The 23363-nt window shown below is 39.8% G+C and overlaps 1 protein-coding gene across 4 annotated transcripts in view; it reads left to right on the top strand.

Annotated features, from left to right (window-relative positions):
- The window catches only part of CHD6 (chromodomain helicase DNA binding protein 6), a 213623-nt gene that overhangs the window by 55136 nt on the left and 135124 nt on the right, over nucleotides 1–23363 (top strand). For all 4 annotated transcript variants that reach the window (XM_053573515.1, XM_053573513.1, XM_053573512.1 and 1 more), the window contains one exon: nucleotides 9235–9290. In XM_053573515.1, the coding sequence (XP_053429490.1) occupies nucleotides 9258–9290 (33 nt within the window). In that variant the 5' untranslated portion in view covers nucleotides 9235–9257. The remainder of the gene's footprint in view (nucleotides 1–9234; nucleotides 9291–23363) is intronic.

Raw genomic sequence — 23363 nt, 5'->3', positions numbered from 1 at the left:
GTGCTTTTCTCTTGCCTGTAGTAGATTCACCCCTGCACAGACTTCTTCTAGCCTGAAAAAAAAATCACCTTATGTGAAAATGGTAACTTTTAACATAAGGTGATCTGATTTTCAAATTGTCATGTGTTTGCACAAAAACTTTCCACCATCTAAAAGAATTTATAGATTAAAAAAAATCAGATCCTCCGTTGTATTCTGGTGTTGTGCCATCTTCAATGCAAAATGTGTATTTTCATCCAGAGCTCAAATACATAGGAAGTCCTTAAAACTGTTACTGTTTCCTCATGCTAGTTTGAGATCTTTCCAACTAGATCACGGATCATCTTTGAAGGAAAGACATTTGTTATTTGAATGCACTTCCATTGTTGGTTAGCTGACATTAGTTTAGAAGAAATAAAATGTCAGATTGCACACAAAAAGAATTATTGAATGTCAAGGATATATTAGATAGAAAGAAAAAAGAAGAGTCGGAAGCTAAAATTCAGGAAATGTCCCAGAAAGCAGACTACGAAAGGATTTTTTTTTGTTTGTTTGAGACAGAGTCCCACTCTGTCACCCTCGGTAGAGTGCTTTGGTGTCACAGCTCAGAGCAACCTCCAAGTCTGGGCCTTGAGCGATTCTCTTGCCTCAGCCTCCGGAGTAGCTGGGACTACAGGCCCCTGCCACAACTCATAACTTATTTTGGTTGTAGTTGTCATTGTTTGGCAGGCCCGGGCTGGATTCGAACCTAGGTGCTGAGCATATATTTTTTTTTTTGTTTGGCAGAGCCTCAAGCTATAGCCCTGGGTAGAGTGCTTGTGGCGTCACAGCTCACAGCAACCTCAAACCCCTGGGCTTAAGCGATTCTCTTGCCTTAGCCTCCCAAGTACCTGGGACTACAGGCACCTACCACAATGCCCACCTATTTTTTGGTTGTAGTTACGCTGTTGTTTGGCAGGCCCAGGCCGGATTTGAACCCACTGGCTCTGGTGTATGTGCCTGGCACCTTAGCTGCTTGAACTACAGGTGCCACCCAGGATTTTTTGCTTTAATGAGAAAAATTAGAAATAAAGCCCTGAAGGTCTGTCATTCAAATATAGTATCAGGAATTCCAATAAAAGAAAACAGTGGGGAGGGAATTATGAAAAAATAATATATGAGTGTTTCTCAGAACTGACAGATCCAAAAGAATCCACAAAGTACCCAACTCTGGGGACGTAAATAGCCCCAGGGCACATTGCTGTGAAAAGATGATCCCAAAAGCTTCTGAAAAAGGAAGAGATGACACTCAAATGCTCAGAAATCAGAATGGTTCATATTACTCAACAAAGATGTTGGAAGAAAGGATAATGAAGCGATGCTTTTAAAATTCCAAGGAGATGTTGCCCTCACACCTACGATTTGCTGCCCATCAATCCATCAAGGTAGAATGGAAACATTTTCATGCATGAAGGTCTCAAAAATTTACCTCTCATTCAGTATTTTCTAGAGAGCTACTGGATGTTGTGTGTCATCACAATGAGAGTGTACACCTAGAGAGGAGAAACCCAGGAGTCCACCCTCCAGAGGGACAAAGGGAATAAATCCCTGGGAGGAGGGTAGCTTTGAAGCAGATTGGAGAGAATGATGGTGGACTCCTGATGGGAGGATCCTAGATGGATTGACCCGAGAGAAAAAACTATAGATAGATTGAGAGCAATGTTAAGGTTTGGGAAGAGCATTTTAGGATGAGTTAGTGATTCATGGAAAAGAATGTAAAGTTTAAAATGAGGTAATTATTATATTTAGAGAAATTTTACATACAAAAAATTTTACCACAAGGCCAGGTGCAGGGGCTCACTCCTATAATCCCAGCACTCTGGGAGGCCGAGGTGGGTGGATTGCCTGAGCTCACAGGTTTGAGACCAGCCTGAACAAGAGCGAGACTGCGTCTCTAAAAATAGCCAGGCATTGTACCGGGCACCTGTAGTCACAGCTACTTGGGAGGGTGTGGTGAGAGAATCACTTGAGTCCAAGAGTTTGAGGTTGCTGTGAGCTATGAGGCTACAGCACTCTACGGGGGGGTGACAAAGTGAGACTCTATCTTTAAAAAAATTTTTTTTTTTTTTTTTTTTGGCACAGTAGAGTTTGTGGCTTAGTTATTCGGATTTAATAAACAAGATGATAATAACTATACTGGGAAGACAATACTTCATCTTCATAGTAGAGGGGACTTCATGTTGTAAATAAAGTTTTATTGGAACACAGTTACACTCAATTGGTTTGCACATTTGTCTATGGCTGTTTTTGAACTACCACAGAGTTGAGTAGTTGCATCTGAGACCATATGGCTCACAAAGCTTAAAATATTTATCATCTAGACTTTTGTAAAAATATTTGCCAACTTCTGTAGAAAGAAGCCAATATAATAACGTTTAAAACTGAAAAATATTTAACACCATTACAAGCATCTTTCTTAGAATATCATGAAAAGGAGCAGAACGAACAGCTGAAGATCAAATGATTGCCTCTGGGAAAAGTGAATCAGGAGAATAAAATCAAGGGACTATTATTTTTTGTTTTAAGCTTTATATTGTTACTGAATTCTTAAGCTGAGTACGTACTATTACTCTGACAAGATAGAAATTTGACTGGATTAGGAGAATGAAATAAATGGCAAATGAAGAAAAGGCCACCAGATATGATGAAGAAAGCTAGAGCACAAAGCCTTTGCTGTAAACATAACTTTCTCATTTATTTACTCTTTCCATACGTAATCATGGAAGAATCCAAACGTCAGGCCCTGAGACTTCCCGGAAGGAGCTTAGGTGCTCAGCAGCTGATACAGCGTGTACAGACAAGTAAAGGGTAATAATGTTATATAGCTGTACAGTGAAGTATTACAAGTTGTTTGTAGGATTTAGGCAAGTCAGGTAAGACACCCTGGAGAACATGACCGCCGCACAGCTGAGTTTTGCAGGACAGGAGACCGTGTGAGGCGGGGCCCAAACAAGACCTGGATGGGGAGCGGGGCAGGTGTCGGGACCTGCAGGTGCTCAGTATGGTTGGATGAATGGCGGAAAATAATGTCAGAGCAGCAGACAAGGACCGGAGGTAAGGCTTTGTGCTGTAAGGGATTTTTTCTTTTTTTTTTTAAGACACAGTACCTGCTGAAGAGATAGGATTTGGTTTTATTTGCATGTTAGGAAAACACGCAGTTGGTAGCGATGAAGTGAAGGGGGTGGAGGCAGGAAACATGGAGAGTCGGGAGGCAGGTAGGAGGCCACGCCAGGCAAGAATGACAACCAAACATGTGCGAATCAGTCTGTCAACTGGAGAGACACCCAGGGACTCAGGAATTATAAAAGAACTAAGGGAAAGGAGAGGAATTAAGGACAACTCTCAATTTTGGCTGGGTGCAGCTTGTGGGACATTAACTCTGAAATGGTACACGGGAGCTGTTGTGTGTGTGTCTGTGTGTGAGTGTGTGAAGGTGGTAACTGAGTTTAGTTTTGGAACAGTTGTGGGGTTTTAGTGGTACCTGTGGAATTCCTCATTGTAACTAGCAATGAAGTGTTGGATAGACCCACATAGAGGTTAGGAGGAGGGTTTGGACTTAGAAATGCGCAGTGGTCATTGCCAGGAGAGATGAAGTTTGGGAGTTGAGAAAACTCAGGGAGTTTTGTGGCATTGGGAACAGTGAACTTTAAGGCAGGATGCTAAGCCTGGAAGAAGGAATTAGGAGAGATGGCCTTCAAAACACCTGTGAGGTGAGAATTTTTAAAGGAAATGACCCACAGTTTAAAATGCTGCAAGGAAATTAGACTAAAGGCTGAAAAATGCCCACTGGGCTTGGCAGCCAGGAAAGCATTACTAAGAACAGCTAGCTTTAGGGAAGGAATACCGTAGTCAAATTTTAGGTGTGTGGAGGGTTTGTTGGTGGTACTGTTTTTCAGACAGAGTTGAGCCTGTTTCTTTGTTAGGAGAAGGAAAGCTATAGAAAGGCAGTGCTCTTTAATTGAACTAATATTTATTGAGCACCTGCTATAAGCTAATCATGTTGTAGACATGAACAAAACAAAGCTTACATTCTGTGTGTGTGTGTGCATCTGTGTGTGAGATGGGCACAGGTAATAAACTTACAACCAAACAGCTATGCAGGAAGTCCTCATTTTAAGTAAAACAGTGTATAATAAAACCAATTTTTTATTTTCAATCGTTACAATGAAACTGTTATTCAAGAACCTACCACAAATCATTTCACTTAAAGTCATAGTTTCCAAGAACCTGTCAACTATGTTAAGTGAGGACTTAGTATTATATAATGTCAGTGAGTAACAAAGGCTAGGAGGAAAATTAAAGTAAGAGGATAAGAGAGTGGTAGTAGTTTGGGGGTGGTAGTGCTGTTTCTTCTGGGGCCCTAGGGAAGACATCATTGCTAGGGCGACATTTGGGGAGAGGCCTGAATGAAGTGAGGAAGGAGTTAACTGCCAGTGGAGAGACTGAGAGGGTGGGTCCCAAGTCCTGACAGGTGGGGTTGGTGTCCTCAGGAGAGAGGCCACCTTCCTCTGACCCTGGAGAGAAGACCTGAGGACAGGCCACACTAAAGGCTGTTCAATGTGGTATACGCCATAGCTGTCATCCCTTTTGCTTCTTCTAAGAAGCTATGAGGCAGGTGTTGTCACCACATTACAGGCAAGGAGACAAACTCTGCAGGTTTTACATACCTAGTCAGTGTTAGCACCCAGATCGAAACTGCTTTTGGCACTTCAGCCCTTGCTGTTCAATACCTCCTGTCAGCTGCTTCAAACTGAGCAAAAGGTATAGATACTTTTGTTCAGTTTGTGGTTGTGGAGGGCAGTAGAGTGGGAAGGTAGGAATTGAGAGATTTTTTTACCCATTGGCCCCTCTTAATGGTCGGGCATGTTTGTCAAGAGTCTTGGTGAGAGGCATCTGCACAGGTTTTCAAGGAGAGTGGCATCCCCAAGACGCGTCTTCCTTCTCAGTGGACTCTTCACAGGTGGGCTATTCCTTGTGCTCTATTCCCATGCTGGTCTAAACCCCACCCTACAGCAACATGGAATTGCCTTATTTATGCCTGCTATTGATAGAGGGGTTCTCAAGGTTGAGGGCAGGCATAAATAGATTGTAAAAATACATGTTTGTTGTGGAAAATTTGATGCGTCTGATTTTTAAAGTTGCTTCCCATGTACTCTGTCTCAAAGTGCCTGATAGAGTTGCAGGGGATGCAGGCCTGTTAGCAACAGAGTTCCCCATCCACACTGTTGTCTGCGGTGAACAGTAGAGGTCTGCTGGGTGCATTTGCGAAAACACAGTCCCATAATGAAATAGACTCTTGGTGTGAGCAGGATTGTTAGAATGGCAGAGTTCTCAAGGGAAGTTCTGTTGGGAATTTCAGTGATTTCTGTGAATGAATGATTCAAAGGTGTGAACTCCATGTTTTGGTTTTTAAATGTCCATAACATAGCATTGAGGATGCTAGAAACGGCATAAGCACTGTTGCTGAATTTTTGAACTAGAGAGAGATAGGAAAAAATGAAACTTTTCAAAATGTTCTTAGTGAAATTTGGCACCCATTTTTCTTATAGAAGTATTGTTAGATGGGTGAGTGTAAGAAGGAATAGGAACTTTTATACATTGCTTCTTTTTACATTATTAGCAGCTTACTTTCTCACGAAGTTAATTAAATGCTACAGTCGTACACAGCGTTGCAGTGCAGTGGGGAGAGCAGGAGTCCTACCAGTTTCCATGATTCAGAAGTTATACACGTGTTTTTTTCCCCCCGTTTATAAATTTCCTGGTTTGCCCACACAGTTAGGGGTTTCAGAATTGTCTGTATTCTGTTTCTAATTAAGTATTGAGACCTTGAAATTACAGTTTGATTTGTTCTTTATTCAGCCAAAAGGATCTAATCATAACTGTTGAGTGATGGCAGGCAACGCAGCAGCAGAGGCTGTAAAACCTTTCCAGTGTTGTGCGGAAGTACAAGCTTTAGGGTGTATCTATTCATCTGTTCCTGGTACATAAAATTTAGCCTTCCAAAAAGTTTCATATTTTTAAAAATGTGTATCATTAAAACATGTTTAAAAAGTAGAGGTAATTTAAGAGGGATTGTTTGTAAATTATAGGGTGCTATTTAGAGAAGTACAAGTCAATAAATGCTTATTAAGCTCCTAGTGATGTTGATGACACCTGTTATCTTGGAGGGTGGCCGCATGGTGTGTTGCCATTCATCGGGGTGCCAGAAATGATTTGACAGTAATAACAGGAGGTTTGCCAGAGTTTGCTTTCAGTGAATTAGAGCCGATATTCTATAGTAACTTCACCCTCACTCACTTGGCTTTCCCGTAAACATTATCTTCTCTCAGAATGGGGCAGGAGAAAGATTTGGTTTTGCATATTTCACCACCTTTTTTCCTCCAACTCTTCAGATTCAAGCTGCACTTGCTTTAGCCCTGTCTTTCCAACCTGTGCTCATCTGCCTTCTCTGACCTCCTTGGGCCCTGTGATGACCCAGGAGTCACAAGCCTTCTCCAGTGCCCAAGTCTCCTGTGATAGGTATTTTGACATTTTACTTACCTCATCCTTGAGCTTCTTCTGAGGGTCAGGTTTATTTCCTACCATCTTTGGGATGTAGTCCTTGAAGTGGAACTGGCACATGAAAGGATTTGGAACAGTTTGTAAATTGCCTGAGTGCTCTTCAGAAAGCTTGAAACACTTAAAAGTGCCATTAGCAAAGATGAGTAGGACCTGTTTCCCCACATTCCTGGCAGTGTTAGGGCCCTGCTTTTTATTTTGGTGCTAGTTTGTAGCAGTGAATTGGATGTTGTGTTTTTTGTTCTCTGCTGCATTATAATTGTATTAGTTCTTTATACATTAAACACTAATTTTTATTAGTTATTGATGGAATTTTTCGTAGCTTCTAATGATTTCATTTTGTGGGGCAGAATTTTATTTGAGCACATATGTCTTATTATTCACAATCCTTTTTTGTTTTTTTGAGATAGAGTCTCACTCTGTCACCCTGGGTAGAGTGCCGTGGCATCATCATAGCTCACAGCAACCTCAGATTCTTGGACTTGAGAATCCTCATACCTCAACCTCCTGAGTAGCTGGGACCACAGGAGTCAACCACAATGCCTTGTTAGTTTTTCTGTTTTTTCAGTAAAGACGGGGATCTCACTCTTACTTAGGCTGATCTCAAACTCATGAGCTCAAGCAATCTACCATCTTGGCCTTTCCGAATGCTGGAATTACAGGTGTGAGCCACCGCACCCAGCCCATAATATCTTTTTTTTATTAGCTGGAATTTTTTTCTAAACTTGTTTCTTTATTTTAAAATTTGTGGCAGTTTGTGATGGTTGATGATGTCAGTTTTCTGGCATCTGATGTGTAGTAATTTGATGTTCAGAGATAAAGGAGATAAGTCGTACTAACATAATTTACCTAAAACTGACTCCACTGTAATGAAGCTTAGAAGAGAATTTTTTGTTAACTCCTTTTTGGGAGCACTTACCATTTGTGTGGAATTTATGCCTTTCTTGAGCTGAATAATTGTTCTGTCAAATCCCTTGCAGTGATTCTTAAAAGCCCCATTTGCTAACTGGACTTTTCTTTATCTTGATGGAGCCAGTCCTCTGCCCTCCTCCCCTTCCCCTTGGGCTCTAGGACCTGACTGTGCCTTCTTGGCCACTGTGCTCTTTGCATACAGCAGTATCCTGGAAGACTTGTCTCTCTAGGGGAGAATCCATGGCATTTTATGGTTCTTTTTATAGAAAAATGCCTGTTGAGGGGGGGGATCCTAATTGACAGACATTGAAATGATAAGCTGTAATAGTAGTTCCAAGGATGATTGGAATCATGTCTTCCATTTTTATGTTTGCATCAAACTCACTTAGAATTGGGACTATCTCGCTTTAACTTTTTTTTATAACTGTGGGTTGACAAGTTATGGTTGTATATATTTAAGGGGTACGAAGTGATGTTATGATTCATGAACACAGCATGGAATGATGAAAGTAATTAACAGATCCACCACGTCAAATCTTAAACCTCTACTTAATGCCTGCTATCACATTCATTTAGCAATGAGAAGTAATTGTGAAACTTCAGGATAATTGTGTGCCTCTGGTATGGTTTTCTGAGTGAGTAGTATTCTATAGCTGTGTTGGATAACCAGGAAATCAGAGTAAACCTTACATAGGAGACAGTGTCTACCTATATCCAGGCTAGAACCAGAAGCTGAGATTCTGTGATCCTTCCAGGGTTTGTAGGTAAATAGGTGAGCATTTCAGACCTAAGGCAGTACTAGTAGTTAGTGGTATAGCTGCCCCCACCCTTCTGCCTTGCATAGACTATGGTTCTTTATGTTTCCCAGGGTGTTCCAGTGCCTTTGCATTTCTAAAGCCAATTGCTATGCTCTTAGGGTGTTCCCAAGTCTTTTATGAGAAAAAGTTCAGTGTCATGAAGGGCATTATAGTTGGAATGGGGATGGGAGCTAAGGTATTGAGTAGAGTAAAATCGGTCATTTAAAAAAATATATGAAATATTACAATGGAATTTATTTTGTCAAGTAACATATGTACATAGTTTAAAATATCAAATTATGTAGGAGAGCTTATTATGAAATGCAGGTGAAATGTCCTACCTACCTCATAGCAACTCCTGTCTCACTCCTTGCAGAAAATTACTTTGAACTCTTAGCTTTCTTTTTTATTGCTTTTGTTTCTATTTCTTAATTTATCTATTTTAGACATTTTAACTACAAAGACAGTATCTTTTTTTTTTTTGAGACAGTCTTATTTTGTCGCCCTCAGTAGAGTGCTATGGTGTCACAGCTCACAGCAACCTCAAATTCTTGGGCTTAAGCGATTCTTTTGCCTCAGCCTCCCAAGTAGCTAGGACTAAGGCACCCGGCTGTTTTTATTGTTGTTGTTGTTCCCATTGTAATTGTTGCTTAGCAGGCCTGGGCTGGGTTCGGACCTGCCAGCCCTGGTGTATATGGCCAGCGCCCTAACCACTGAGCTAAGCCAGTGGAGTCTTTTTGACTCCATCCTGTCTGGTGCAGTAAATTGGGCTCTAGGATAGGGTTAGATAGAATTAGGTCTACACTTATGGCTCATGGGTAGTTGGACATGAAATGTTCTGTGGAAGTAACCTATTTCATGTTTTCCTTCTATGTCACAGTTAGTCTAGAGATGATCAAAATGCTTTATTTTGGTTTATCATAATCTTTGCCTTTTTAATGTTTTACAGAAATAAATATCTTCCTTCAATAGATGAAAATGAAAATACAGAAGAAAGAGAAGCAGGTAAGTGATCATGCTTAAGTGAATGCATCTATTTGGCACTTTTTTAAAAAGAGGAGAGATGGGGCGGTGCCTGTGGCTCAGCGGGTAGGGCGCCGGTCCCATATGCCGGAGGTGGCAGGTTCAAACCCAGCCCCGGCCAAATTAAAAAAAAAAAAAAAAAAAGAGGAGAGATGGGCAGTGTTGCCTCATCTCTTAACCACTGGCGTGCTTCCTCTTTCCTGTTTCCTGTTCTTTATGTAGTGACCTAGAGCTCTGTTCTGCATGATTTACTACACGGATTTTTCTTTTTGCTCAGGATATCTTCTTATAGGAATAAATGTAATGAAAAATATAAATATGCAGAATATTGTTCAAAATTAGCTATGTAGAAGAGACATGTTTCCTCCCTTGGGACAGCCTTCTGAGTTTTTTTAAAGGGAGATGTGACCACTTCTTTCTAGTTTATATATTTACCCTTTTGGACTTTGGATTACACTAAAAGCATTCTTACTTACATAGTTCTTTTTCATGATGATCTGCAGATGGGTTCGGTCTAGAGCAGTGGTTCTCAACTTTCCTAATGCCGCAATGTATTTTCATTGTAAAAAGGGGTCTTGGGCCACACAGGTTGAGAACCGCTGTTCTAGAGGGAATAGCAAACTAAGTGGAAGGATGTGAGCTTTTGGTATTTGGTTTGGGTGGGGGTGGGAGCAGTTATCTTCCCAGGATCTCTTTCCTTAGTTGATATTCCTGTGCCCTCTGCCCATGCTTATCTATTCAAAGGAACCCTAGGACTCCAATTACCTGATTTAGGGAAGTGAGATAGAGAGACCTGCCTCTGTCTCTCAGAAACAGGCTCTGTCTAATGGGCTGGTTTTCCTTTTACAAAATTGAAAGACAGGCTGGTAACTGGGGGATCTGAATCCCTGCTTTTCACTGGGACTCTGTGCACAGAGGTTGGGTGGGACCACCCACTCTTTCTCTTGTTTGCTCCAGGGAGCCTTAGTCAGATACAGGGTGACTTAGGAATATGTAAAAAGGATCACCCTCTGGTCTGTCATCAGAAATAATTGACTCATTCTGTGCTCCCAGTTCTTAACAGGAAGAGCAGGGAATGAATACTGTCTCCATGCTGGGTTTCTGTCTGTCCTGGCTCTATAAAGAGTTGTCAGTTGATAGTCAGACACTACAGAGAACGCAGTTCTGTCTGCCAGGAATTTATCCTATGAATATACGAAGGTGTGCAAAACTGTCTGTGCAGGGCTTTCATTGCTATTTTATTTATGATAACAAAAATGGAAAAGAACCTACACATCCATCAGAAAGGGTATGATTTAAATCACAGCACATGCATCTGGGGAACTGTTATGCCGCTGTCAATAAGAACACGTGACTGAAGAGGACCTGAACGCACCAAACCATGGCCGTGTGATATGTGAGCAGGTTTATATTTCTTAAAGCAATCTGTATATTTAAGTTTTCAAAACATTCTTTCAGGTTAGCTTTTATTTCAATAAAAACAATTCTATGACAATTAACCCCAAGTGACTTCTGGTTTCTTTTGAGGTTTTACTGGGTAAGACGACCTTTGGTTATGTCAGCCAGCTGTTGGATAGCCTCAGTGTGAAGGGTTTTTGTTTTAGACCTCACATTAATGTTGATGAACAGAACAGGGTTTTTCATTTAAAAGTTAATGTTAGATATGCTTTCAGGAAGAGTTGATCTTGCTTCTCTTATAAATACTGATGTTAGGCTATGCTAATGACTGAGAAGAAGTTACAGAGCGTGAAAATAGAACATTGCATTCAAGCTAAAGCAATATATATGCTCCAGGATGGAGAGTTCATTGCCTGACAGAGCAGAGGCCCATGTTTTGGAATGAATTTGGACTTTGATTTTAACAGAGCAGGATTGAAATTCTTTAACTCTGCCACTTAGTTGCACAACTTTGGGTTACATTCCGCCTCATTTTTCTGTCACTTAAATGGGAGCAATCATACCTCCCTCACGTCCTAGATAAACGAGGTGATTGGTATTCAGTGTGTCAGTGGTAAGGAAATCTTTCAGTTTAGCAAAAATGAACAGCAAATGTCTTTTTTTCTTACCATGATTTTAAGGTGTTAGAAGTAGCAAATAAAATATCTCTTTAAAAACACTCATTTCTATTAATTCATTTTTCCTCTTCTCTAGAGAAAAATAACATGTAAATGCATTCTGATCATGAGAATTCATTTCTTTGTTCAAAATCTTAGCAAAGACTTTCAGATTATTAGACCATGATAGATGTTACTAGTTAATCAAAACTCAGTAATACATTGGGAGGCGCCTGTGGCTCAGTGAGTAGGGCACTGGCCCTGCATTCCAAGGTGGTGGGTTTGAACCCAGCCCCAGCCAAACTGCAACAGAAAATAGCCGGGCGTTGTGGTGGGCACCTGTAGTCCCAGCTACTCGGGAGGCTGAGGCAAGAGAATCACCTAAGCCCAAGAACTGGAGGTTGCTGTGAGCTGTGATGCTACGGCACTCTACTAGGGGTGACAAAGTGCGACTCTGTCTCTAAAAAAAAAACAAACTCAATAATACATAATCACGCTTCTCATTAACCAGAATGGGCATAACAGGAGTGGTATGTTAAGGACAAAGGATTAGAGACTGACTTTATGTTGCCTAAAGAAGTATTGCAAGGAAAATGGACTTTAATAAAATGTTTTATGCATAAAATTAATCACTTGGGGGAGCTATACACTTTCTATTAAATAACTAAATTGCTTCTAAGAAATATGTATATTCTTAACTCCAAAGATGACTAAGCAGTCTTAGGCAGAAAAAAAAATTAGCTAGAGAAATAAAATGTGAACTCTAATCATTAACAGCCCATATAACAATTGCTATATAATACAGCTGAGGACACTTCTTTGTCGGGGACGCAGCCTAATGTTAGTGATGACAAACCTGTGATGTGGGAATATTGACTTTGATTCATCTCAGCTCCTTGCTTGGTACTGAGAAAAGGGTAAAATATGATAAATATGACGTGACAGGTGGTCTGCTGTGGGTACTTGTAATTTTAGATTCTGGATGGATGTGTCCAGTGTAAAAAGGAATGCAATAGAAATATGTAATATTTTAAGTGGAATTAAAACTCGGAGCTGTCACAGAGAGGTACTACAGGAGAACCTTGCTTTTTAACCCCATGACCAAGAGTTGGGTAAGTAGAGTCCTTTATTCTTAGGTGCCTAGAAAACACAAAAGCAGAGAGGGAACAGTTTTCTTCAGACATGCTGAAGAAATCACAAAGACTTTCAGATTATTACACCATGTTTTTCCCCCCTAGAATGAATATGGATATAATTTATTCACTAAACAAATATTTATTGAGTTTTTCAGCATTTATTTATCTAAGAAAACTCGAGTTCTACTTGGGGCCAGGTTCAGTAGTAACCAAAAAGGTCTTTTTTTTTTTTTTTTTTTAATTGTTGGGGATTCATTGAGGGTACAGTGAGCCAGGTTATACTGATTGCATTTGTTAGGTAAAGTCCCTCTTGCAATCGTGTCTTGCCCCAAAAAGGTGTGGCACACACCAAGGCCCCACCCCCCTCCCTCCTTTCTCTCTCTGCTCTCCCCTTCCCCAACCCCCACCGTGACCTTAATTGTCTTCGTATCAAAATTGAGTACATAGGATTCATGCTTCTCCATTCTTGTGATGCTTTACTAAGAATAATGTCTTCCACGTCCATCCAGCTTAATACGAAGGATGTAAAGTCTCCATTTTTTTTAATGGCTGAATAGTATTCCATGGTATACATATACCACAGCTTGTTAATCCATTCCTGGGTTGATGGGCATTTAGGCTGTTTCCACATTTTGGCGATTGTAAATTGAGCTGGAATAAACAGTCTAGTACAAGTGTCCTTATGATAAAAGGATTTTTTTCCTTCTGGGTAGATGCCCAGTAATGGGATTGCAGGATCAAATGGGAGGTCTAGCTTGAGTGCTTTGAGGTTTCTCCATACTTCCTTCCAGAAAGGTTGTACTAGTTTGCAGTCCCACCAGCAGTGTAAAAGTGTTCCCTTCTCTCCACATCCACGCCAGCATCTGCAGTTTTGAGATTTTGTGATGTGGGCCATTCTCACTGGGGTTAGATGATACCTTGGGGTGGTTTTGATTTGCATTTCTCTAATATATAGAGATGATGAACATTTTTTCATGTGTTTGTTAGCCATTCGTCTGTCATCTTTAGAGAAAGTTCTATTCATGTCTCTTGCCCATTGATATAAGGGATCGTTGGCTTTTTTCATGTGGATTAATTTGAGTTCTCGATAGATCCTAGTTATCAAGCTTTTGTCTGATTGAAAATATGCAAATATCCTTTCCCATTGTGTAGGTTGTCTCTTTGCTTTGGTTATTGTCTCCTTAGCTGTCCAGAAGCTTTTCAGTTTAATGAAGTCCCATTTGTTTATTTTTGTTGTTGCAATTGCCATGGCAGTCTTCTTCATGAAGTCTTTCCGCAGGCCAGTATCTTCCAGTGTTTGTCCTATGCTTTCTTGGAGGATTTTTATTGTTTCATGCCTTAAATGTAAGTCCTTTATCCATCTTGAATCAATTTTTGTGAGTGGAGAAAGGTGTGGGTCCAGTTTCAGTCTTTTACATGTGGATATCCAGTTCTCCCAAGACCATTTATTGAATAGGGAGCCTTTCCTCCAAGATATGTTCTTGTTTGGTTTATCAAAGATTAGGTGGTTGTAAGATGTTAGTTTCATTTCCTGGTTTTCTATTCAATTCCAAGTGTCCATGTCTCTATTTTTGTGCCAGTACCATGCTCTCTTGACCACTATGGCTTTGTAGTACAACCTAAAATCTGGTATGGTGATGGCCCCAGCCTTATTTTTATTACTAAGAACTGCCTTAGCTATACGGGGTTTTTTCTGGTTCCATACAAAACGCAGAATCCTTTTTTCCAAATCTTGAAAGTACGATGTTGATATTTTAATAGGAATGGCATTGAATAGGTAGATTGCTTTGGGAAGTATAGACATCTTAACAATGTTGATTCTTCCAGTCCACGAGCATGGTATGTTCTTCCATTTGTTAATATCCTCTGCTATTTCCTTTCTTAGGATTTCATAATTTTCTTTATAGAGGTCCTTCACCTCCTTCGTTAGGTATATTCCTAGGTATTTCATTTTCTTTGAAACTATGGTAAAGGGAGTTGTGTCCTTAATTAGCTTCTCATCTTCATGTTATTGGCGTATACAGAGGCTACTGACTTGTGGACATTGATTTTATATCCTGAAACATTACTGTATTTTTTGATGACTTCTAGGAGTCTTCTGGTGAGTCTTTGGGATTCTCTAAGTATAAGATCATGTCGTCAGCAAAGAGGGAGAGTTTGACCTCCTCTGCTCCCATTTGGATTCCCTTTATTTCCTTGTCTTGCCTAATTGTATTGGCTAGAATTTCCAGCACTATGTTGAATAGTAAAGGTGACAGAGGACAACCTTGTCTGATTCCAGTTGTAAGAGGAAAAGCTTTCAGTTTTACTGCATTCAGTAAAATATTAGCTGTGGGTTTGTCATAGATAGCTTCAATCAGTTTTAGAAATGTGCCACCTATGCCTATACTCTTCAGTGTTCTAATTAGAAAAGGATGCTGGAGTTTATCGAATGCTTTTTCTGCATCTATTGAGAGGATCATATGATATTTATTTTTGCCTCTGTTTATATGGTGGATAACGTTTATGGACTTGCGTATGTTAAACCAGCCTTTCATCCCTGGGATGAAACCTACTTGATCATGATGAATGACTTTTTTGATGATAAGCTGTAATCTATTGGCTAGGATTTTGTTGAGAATTTTTGCATCTATATTTATGAGTGAAATCAGTCTGAAATTCTCCTTTTTCGTTGGGTCTTTTCCTGGTTTTGGTGTCAGGGTGATGTTTGCTTCATAGAGCGTGTTGGGGAAGATTCCTTCCTCCTCAATTTTTTGAAATAATTTCTGCAGTACAGGAATAAGCTCTTCCTTGAAAGTTTGATAGAATTCTGGAATGAAGCCATCTGGACCAGGGCATTTTTTGGTTGAAAGCTTTTTGTTGTTTCTTCAATCTCAGTGCTTGAAATTGATCTGTTCAGGATCTCTATTTCTTCCTGGCTAAGTCTAAGGAGAGAGTGTGATTCCAAATTTTGATCCTTTTCCTTCACATTGTCAAATTTCTGGGCATAGAGTTTCTGGTGGTATTCAGAGATGATCTCTTGTATCTCTGTGGGATCAGTTGTTATTTCCCCTTTATCATTTCTGATTGAGGTTACTAGAGATTTTACTTTTCTATTTCTCGTTAGTCTGGCCAATGGTTTATCTATTTTATTTATTTTTTCAAAAAAGAACTCCTTGTTTCATTAATTTTCTGAATGATGCTTTTGTTTTCAATTTCATTGATCTCTGATTTGATTTTGGATATTTCTTTCCTTCTACTGGGTTTAGGTTTAGATTGTTCTTCTTTTTCCAATTCCATAAGATGGCTTGTAAGTTTGTTGATGCGCTCTCTTTCTGGTTTTCCAATGTAGCCATCTAAAGCGATCAATTTTCCTCTCAAAACTGCTTTTGCAGTATCCTACAGGTTTTGGTAGCTTGTGTCTTCATTGTTGTTATGCTCAAGGAAGTTAAGGATTTTCTGTTATTCCACAGAAGGCTGTTTAATTTCCATGCCTTTGTGTAAGGTCGAACGTTTTTGTTAGAGTTGAGTTCCACCTTTAGTACCTTATGGTCTGAGAAGATACAAGGTAAAATTTCAATTCTTTTGATTCTGTTGATATTTGTTTTGTGTCCCAGGATATGATCAATTTTGGAGAATGTTCCATGGGGTGATGAGAAGAATGTATATTCTTTACCTTTGGGATGGAGTGTTCTATATGTGTCTATGAAGCACAGTTGTTCTAGGATCTCATTTAAGTTCCTTATATCTTTGTTTAATTTTTGTTCAGAGGATCTGTCCATCTCTGTAACAGGAGTGTTAAAGTCCCCTGTAATTATGGTATTATCAGATATCATATTGCTCAGACTGAGTAGGTTCTGTTTCAAGAATCTGGGAGCATTTTAATTGCGTGCATAAATATTTAGAATTTAAAAGTCGTCTTGTTGTATTTTTCCCTTGACAAATGTAAAGTGACCATCTTTGTCTTTTTTGACTTTAGTTGCTTTAAATCCACATGTATCTGAAAATAAGATTGTAACTCCTCTTTTCTTCTGAATTCCATTTGCCTGAAAAATTGTCTTCCAACCCTTGATTCATAGTTTTAATTTGTCTTTTGAAGCCAGGTGTGTTTCTTGCAGGCAGCAAATGGATGGCTTGTGTTTGTTAATCCAGTCAGCCAATCTATGTCTCTTCAGTGGGGAATTCAAGCCATTAACATTTGCTGCTGATCCATTGTGATGGTCAGTGTGTAGAACAGGTTGAAGTATTTCCTGTAGAACTGGTCTTGTGGCGAATTTCCTCAATGTTTGTATATCCGTAAATGATTTGATTTCTCCATCAATTTTAAAGCTTAGCTTAGCAGGGTATAGAATTCTGGGCTGGAAATTGTTCTGTTTAAGTAGATTAAAGGCAGATGACCACTGTCTTCTTGCTTGGAAAGTTTCATTAGAGAAGTCTGCGATCACTCTGATGGATTTTCCCCTGTAGGTCAACTGGCGTTTACTCCTGGCAGCTTGCAGAATCTTTTCTTTTGTCTTGACTTTGGACAGGTTCATCACAAAGTGTCTTGGAGAAGCTCGGTTAGAGTTGAGGTGACCTGGGGTTCGATATCCCTCTGAAAGCAGTGTGTCAGAATCTTTGGTGATATTTGGGAAATTTTCATTTATAATATTCTCTAGTATGGCTTCCATTCCTCTGGGGCATTCTTCTTCCCCTTCTGGGATTCCTATAACTCATATGTTGGACCGCTTCATAAAGTCCCATAATTCTGACAGTGAACATTCTGCTTTCTCTCTCTTCTTTTCTGCCTCTTTTACTATCTGAGTTATCTCAAGAACTTTGTCTTCTACCTCTGAAATTCTTTCTTCTGCATGGTCTAACCTGTTGATGATACTTTCCATTGCATCTTTAAGTTCCCTAATGGACTGTTTCAGTTCCTTCAGCTCCGCTATATCCTTTCTATATTCTTCACATCGTTCACCTCTTATTTGATTCTGTTTTTGGATTTCCTTTTGGTTATTTTCCATGTTATTGGCCATTTCCTTCATTGTTTTTATCGTGTGTATTCTAAATTCACTTTCTGTCATTCCTAACATTTCTTTATAGGTGGAATCCTCTTCAGTAGCTACCTCATGGTCTCTTGGAAGGGTTGCTCTGGATTGGTTCTTCATGTTGCTAGGAGTTTTCTGCTGATTTTTCCTCATAAGTGATTTCTTTTATCTCAAAAAGGTCTTTTTCTTAAGAAATTTATAGTGGGCTCACCTGTGGCTCAAAGGAGTAGGGTGCCGGCCAAAAACTGCAAAAACAAACAAAAGAAAGAAATTTATAGTCTGGTTACAAAGAGACCATTAAAGTAGGGGATGTCATGTGTCTTAGAAGAGCCAGAGTTTTGTATTATGGGTGGAATGTGAGGCTCTGGAATTGGGGAGTATGGGTACAAAGGGAATGCCAGCCCCACTAAACAGTTTGAGAATGCCGTTAAAGAAGTGGCTTCTTCTAGACTTGGAGCCAGGTTTCAAGCACGTGGCGTCAAAGGACTCAGGAGGAAAGGTTGGGCAGGAGGAGAATGATACATGAGTGGGTTTGGAAAGATGCAGCCCATGGTGGTAAGGGAGAAAGGGAGAAGGCCTGGAGTGAGGTGCTCAATTTTGAATGGTAACCGGAGGTGAAGTAGGATAAAGGAACCTGTTAGAGTTAGGTAGCCTGTAAATTCTCGAAATAATTGGTCCCAGCTGTGATCAGAGGCGGGAGCGTGGGAAGATGTTTACCACCGTGTGGATCCCTAAATCATGAGCCACAATCCAGACTGGTGAAAAGAGGAGGAATAGCAAAGTTGGAGGTACAACATGGAGGAGTAAATAATTCACCTCTGAGACTTTTCAGCCTTATCCCACAGAGGGCCCTGAAGATCATCTGGGCTAACGGAAGTCAGACTTTGAGTTTGGTAGTGTTTGGAAGGCCTTTTCCAACACGTATAAAGAGGGTACCAATTAGTAAACTGTACAGTAAAACCAAGATTCAAAATAGCCTCACCCCGGAATTGTGTTTTAAAAAGAAATTGAAGCATTAAGTGCTTTCTTATAACATACCTTCACAGTTTTTTTCCCCCATCGTTATAATTCATTTTACATTCTGAAACAAATATTCAAGGCCAGAATAAAGTAACTGAGATGGCAGAATTTTGACTCATTTCATGTGCAGTGTGGTGGATAATGCTAAGACTGTGTAGCCTGGAGAAGTGAAGACTTAAGGGCATCACATGGAAAAGAAGTTAAATATACCAGGATGGCGCCTGTGGCTCAAAGGAGTGGGGTGCCGGCCCCGGCCAAAAAAAAGCTGCAATAAAAAAAAAAAAAGAAGAAGTAGTAGTTAAATGTACCTGTTTCTGGATCTGTGGGCAGGAATGGGGCATGTGGGTATAGAGTTACGGGAGGATAGGGTTTAGATCCATTTAAGGATCATTCTGAGAAGTTGAGCTGCCCAGCTGTGGTATATGCCTTGTGAGCTGGAATCTCCCTGTCCCTAGAAGAGACTGGAAGCATGAGATGATAGTTTGATAGATAATAGTTGACTATTAGCATGAGATGATAGTTTTGGGCTTGATGGCCTCAGAGGTCCATCCAGACTAGAATTTTGGGGGTTGACGGTACATTTATTTTCATATTTATAAGACCAAACTTGCATGGTATATAAGTTGGCACAATTTTAACTAAAATATTACATAGTAATTGTATATTACAAATTTTCTCAGTTCATTTCACTGTTGTCATCAAATATATCATTAACAGTCATGAGACAGTTATGAAACTATTATTTTTTATGGAAATAAGCTGCACATTTTTCAGTTCTTTGAGTAAAGAGGCTTTAAGAATATTTACATGTAGAAAACATTGATATAAAGAAGACTACTTAGAAACATTGAATAGAATTGCCTCATGTCCCGTCTTGACCAGAGGGGTCTGGGAAGCTATGGTGGCCAGGTCACTGGCGCAGCTTGCAAGTGGTGATGAAAGGTTTGCATCTGTGACCCGTTTAGCTCGTACACAAGTACACAGTGTTGATGGGGTGTGGAGAATAGTCTTCTTCTACCGTACTTTGATCCACACTTTGGAAAACTAGCCCAAAGGATTAAAGTATTATGAAAAAGAAGAGCACCGGGAGCGTCTTCCCATTTTTAGTATAGTTGTGACTTTATTATTATCTCACTAGTCAGCCCTTCAGTTAGTCCATCCCTTTATGATTAGCATAGTTGTAGATAAATTTTTTAAGGTTTTAAGAACTACATAATATTCAGATACAAGGAATCAAAAGTTTTCATTTTGCAGGATAAGCAAAATAATGGTGCCCACTGCTAACAAAATGTGCTGTCAAGAATGGTGGTTGTAGGTCTGTTGGTAGCTGCCAAGTCCATGTTTGATAGTCATTAACTGTTACCTTGGGACTCTTCTGGGTGAATTCAAAAGTGTTCGAAATAATTTATTTAATGTAGGTTCTATTAAATTGTTTATTAGTATGTTTCTCATCTGATTTGAAGAACAAGTAGATAAAATGGATAGAAGAGGAAAAGTAAATGACTTGACAGTTGTCTGGGGAAAGATTGAGGAGACACCGTGGTCTTGGGGGATGGAAACAAAATAGAGATGGTTTGAGTTTCTTAACTGTTTCTTATTTCTGTGTCCAGAACAAGAGGCAGTGCTGTGAAGTAATTAAGAATAAAATCTGGGTTCAAATCTTAGCTGTACCACGTAACTAGCTTTGTGACCTTGGCTGAGTTATTGATCCGCTCTAAACTTCTGTATGAAATGAAGTCATAATTGGAACCGTACTATAGCTCCTGTTAAGATTGTTTTGGTGATATAATATGTTCAAACTTAGTATCCGGCCTAATACTCGCCGCTTAGTAAAATTAGCTATTATTATCTATATTGGCATACATTTTATCTTTAAAATACTAAAACAATTCTGGGTACTCAGAATAGGTGTGACTGAAAGGTTGAGATGTATAAAAAGAACCTTTCCCTATCCGTGAGTATATTATTTCTAGCTCTGGGCCAGGGTCTTGCGTGGGCTTTTGTTTGTGGCAATAATATGAGCCAGAGTTGGCCTAAGTTCTTTGCTTAGAGGCTCTGGTAGCCCAAGATACAGTAAAATTACAGGTGGTCCTGGAATGAAGAGTAGGAAGACAGTCTAAACACCCCACTAAAATCCATTCAGCATTCATTTGTCTAGAAAATATGTCACCCAAAAATTCTAGAAGAGGTATCTCTTGGCCTTGGTTGGTAAAACAAGCATCATTCCACTTAGGCAGATGAGAAAATTGAGTTTTAGTTTGCCCAAAGCCATAGTTGTTAGAAATGAAACACATAGCTTCTAAAAACAACAGAGCAACTTATTAAGTGCCTAATACTCACTGCTTAGTAAAATTAGCTATACTTTCCCATCAGCACTTAAATTTAATAATCTACCAGTCCCTCTTTTTTTTTTTTTTTTTTTTTTTTGGAGACAGAATCTCAAGCTGTTGCCCTGGGTAAAGTGTTATGGCGTCACTGCTCACAGCAACCTCAAACTCTTGGGTTTAAGCGATCCTCTTGCCTCAGCCTCCGAAGTAGTTGGGACTACAGGCACCTGCCACAGCGCCCGGCGATTTTTTGATTATTGTTGTCATCGTTGTGTGGTGGGCCTGGGCTGGATTTGAACCCGCCAGCTCTGGCGTATGTAACTGGTGCCTTAGCCGCTTGAGTTACAGGCACTGAGCCCAGCCCCTCATTTTTGTTACTGCTTGGAGTTAACAAAGATTAGATTGACTTTGTAAATTTGGAGAAGTCAGATGTCTAATTCTTTCGAAATATTATAAGAGAAAAATATCCCCAATCCCCACCCCCCGTTTTAAATGCAAAAAATGTAGAAGTAGAAGTGGGGGCTAAAAATGCCAGATTCAAGGCTTTGGGGTTAGAAAGGTTTTACAAAAATTACATTGCCAAATCTGTTGATCACTCTTTAGTTCTTGGCTTAGCTACTTCTCAGAAGCATTCTGTGGTCATTCTGTTCTGGAAGGTTCTCTGCTTCAGGCATAGGTGATGCCGTGCTTTAATCTGACTTTTCCCACCTGTTACTGGCCTGTTTCTTCTTACTCCGTAGGCTCTTCTTTCTCTGAGGACCCTTACATTATTAGTGTTCCAGTCAGGTTTCCTCTTCTCTCTTCCTCCATTCATTCTGGGCAGTCTGATTCATTTGTAAAGGAATTTTTCTTCGAAAATTGCATACCTGAACTTTTCTCCTGGTTCTAACCAGCTGTGACTATATGAGGGCCACATCAGGAAGAAAATACCTGCTTTATCACCCAAAGTACAGGACTGTTCAACAGAGATAGAATTGAACATAGAAGTTCCCTGACTTACGATGGGGTTACATCCCCACAACCTCATCATAATGTAGAAGAAGTTGAACCATTGTAAGTCAGGGATAGTGTATACCAAAATGCAGGGGGGGAAAAAAACAGAGGGAAAAGAGGCACATAAGCAAGGGGTTGGACGGATGCTGTTCCTGCTCCTCCTTACATTTCCCTGACTAACTCGGCACAAATGTATTGGCTGAATGCATAAGTCCCAGTACAATTGCAGTAAAATAAAGGAAAAGATGTGGGTTTTTCACCATTTAGTGTATTTCATAGTCAAATGCCTCTAAAAATAATAGTCCTTCAGGAGAAAGTAAAGGTGAAATTATAAGACCATCCTAATTTAATTGGGAAATAACTTGCTACGTGAAATACTGTCCACAAACTGATGTTACTTTCTTTGGATTTTTATTTTTATCATTTGGACTTTTAAAAATGATAGAAGGTTGCAAATTTTGATACGCTTTTCTCCTCGTTTTTATGTTTAGCTAATTTGTTGATACTAAGTAAATCCAAACATAGTGTTGCGTGATGGCTGATACATAGAATACTTCTTCTCCCTGCTGGGAAAAGTACAAGACTTAAAGCTGACCAGCAGCAGGAGCTCAGCGCTGGGCCGAAGGTGCGAAGACAAACGTCTGCGTGAAAGCCGTGCACTGAGTGGTCTTTCCAGCCTGAGTGCAAGTACACTCTCTGCCCTGCACTTCAGCCAGACGTAATCACAGTGCCAACGTCTCTCATATCTGCCTTTATTCTTGAATCCTGACAGTTTGGGGGAGCGTGAATTGTTTGACAAAAGTTTTTCCTGTTTATTATTAAAGTCTTTAAATTTTTCTATTACATGTTGTGAAAGTTGTTCTATTACATATACCATGAAAGTAACACATTCTCATTATTGAAATTTTAGATGTCTGTTAAAAATAAAACCAAATTTTCACAGCCTCACATGTTACTATTAACCTTTTGCTTATTTTCTTTCATTCTTTGTTCTCTGCACAGGTATTTGTTGTCATTTTTGCTTACAGGTACAATTTCATAGACTTTTTCAAGCTTGTATATACTTGTTTCATCCAGTAACCATAGGCTTGAGTTATACCCTAAGCCAGATACGAGCGAGTGCTACAGAACTGCTGCCTGATGAAGCTTCCATTCTACTTGTGGGAGCGGGGTAAAAGCAAATGATAAAGAAGGACGGAGTTAACTGCAGTTCTATCACTTGGACAAAATGATGGTTAAGATTTGATACGAACCTTGCAGACTTAAAAAAAATTATTCTCAAAAGCTAGTGTTCATATAGCATTTTTATTTATTTATTTATTTATTTTTAGAGACAGCGTCTCAGTCTGTCACTTGGTAGAGTGCCGTGACGTCACAACTCACAGCAACCTCCAGCTCTTGGACTTAGGCGACTCTCTTGCCTCAGCCTCCCAAGTAGCTGGGCCTACAGGCGCCCGCCACAACACCCGGCTATTTTTTTGTTGCAGTTTGGCTGGGGCTGGGTTTGAACCCGCCA

Source organism: Nycticebus coucang, chromosome 21 (assembly GCF_027406575.1).
Source record: "Nycticebus coucang isolate mNycCou1 chromosome 21, mNycCou1.pri, whole genome shotgun sequence".
NCBI classification, from domain to species: Eukaryota; Metazoa; Chordata; class Mammalia; order Primates; family Lorisidae; genus Nycticebus; species Nycticebus coucang.
Note: the sequence above shows the minus strand (reverse complement) of the source record. Positions and strands in the feature narration are given on the sequence as shown.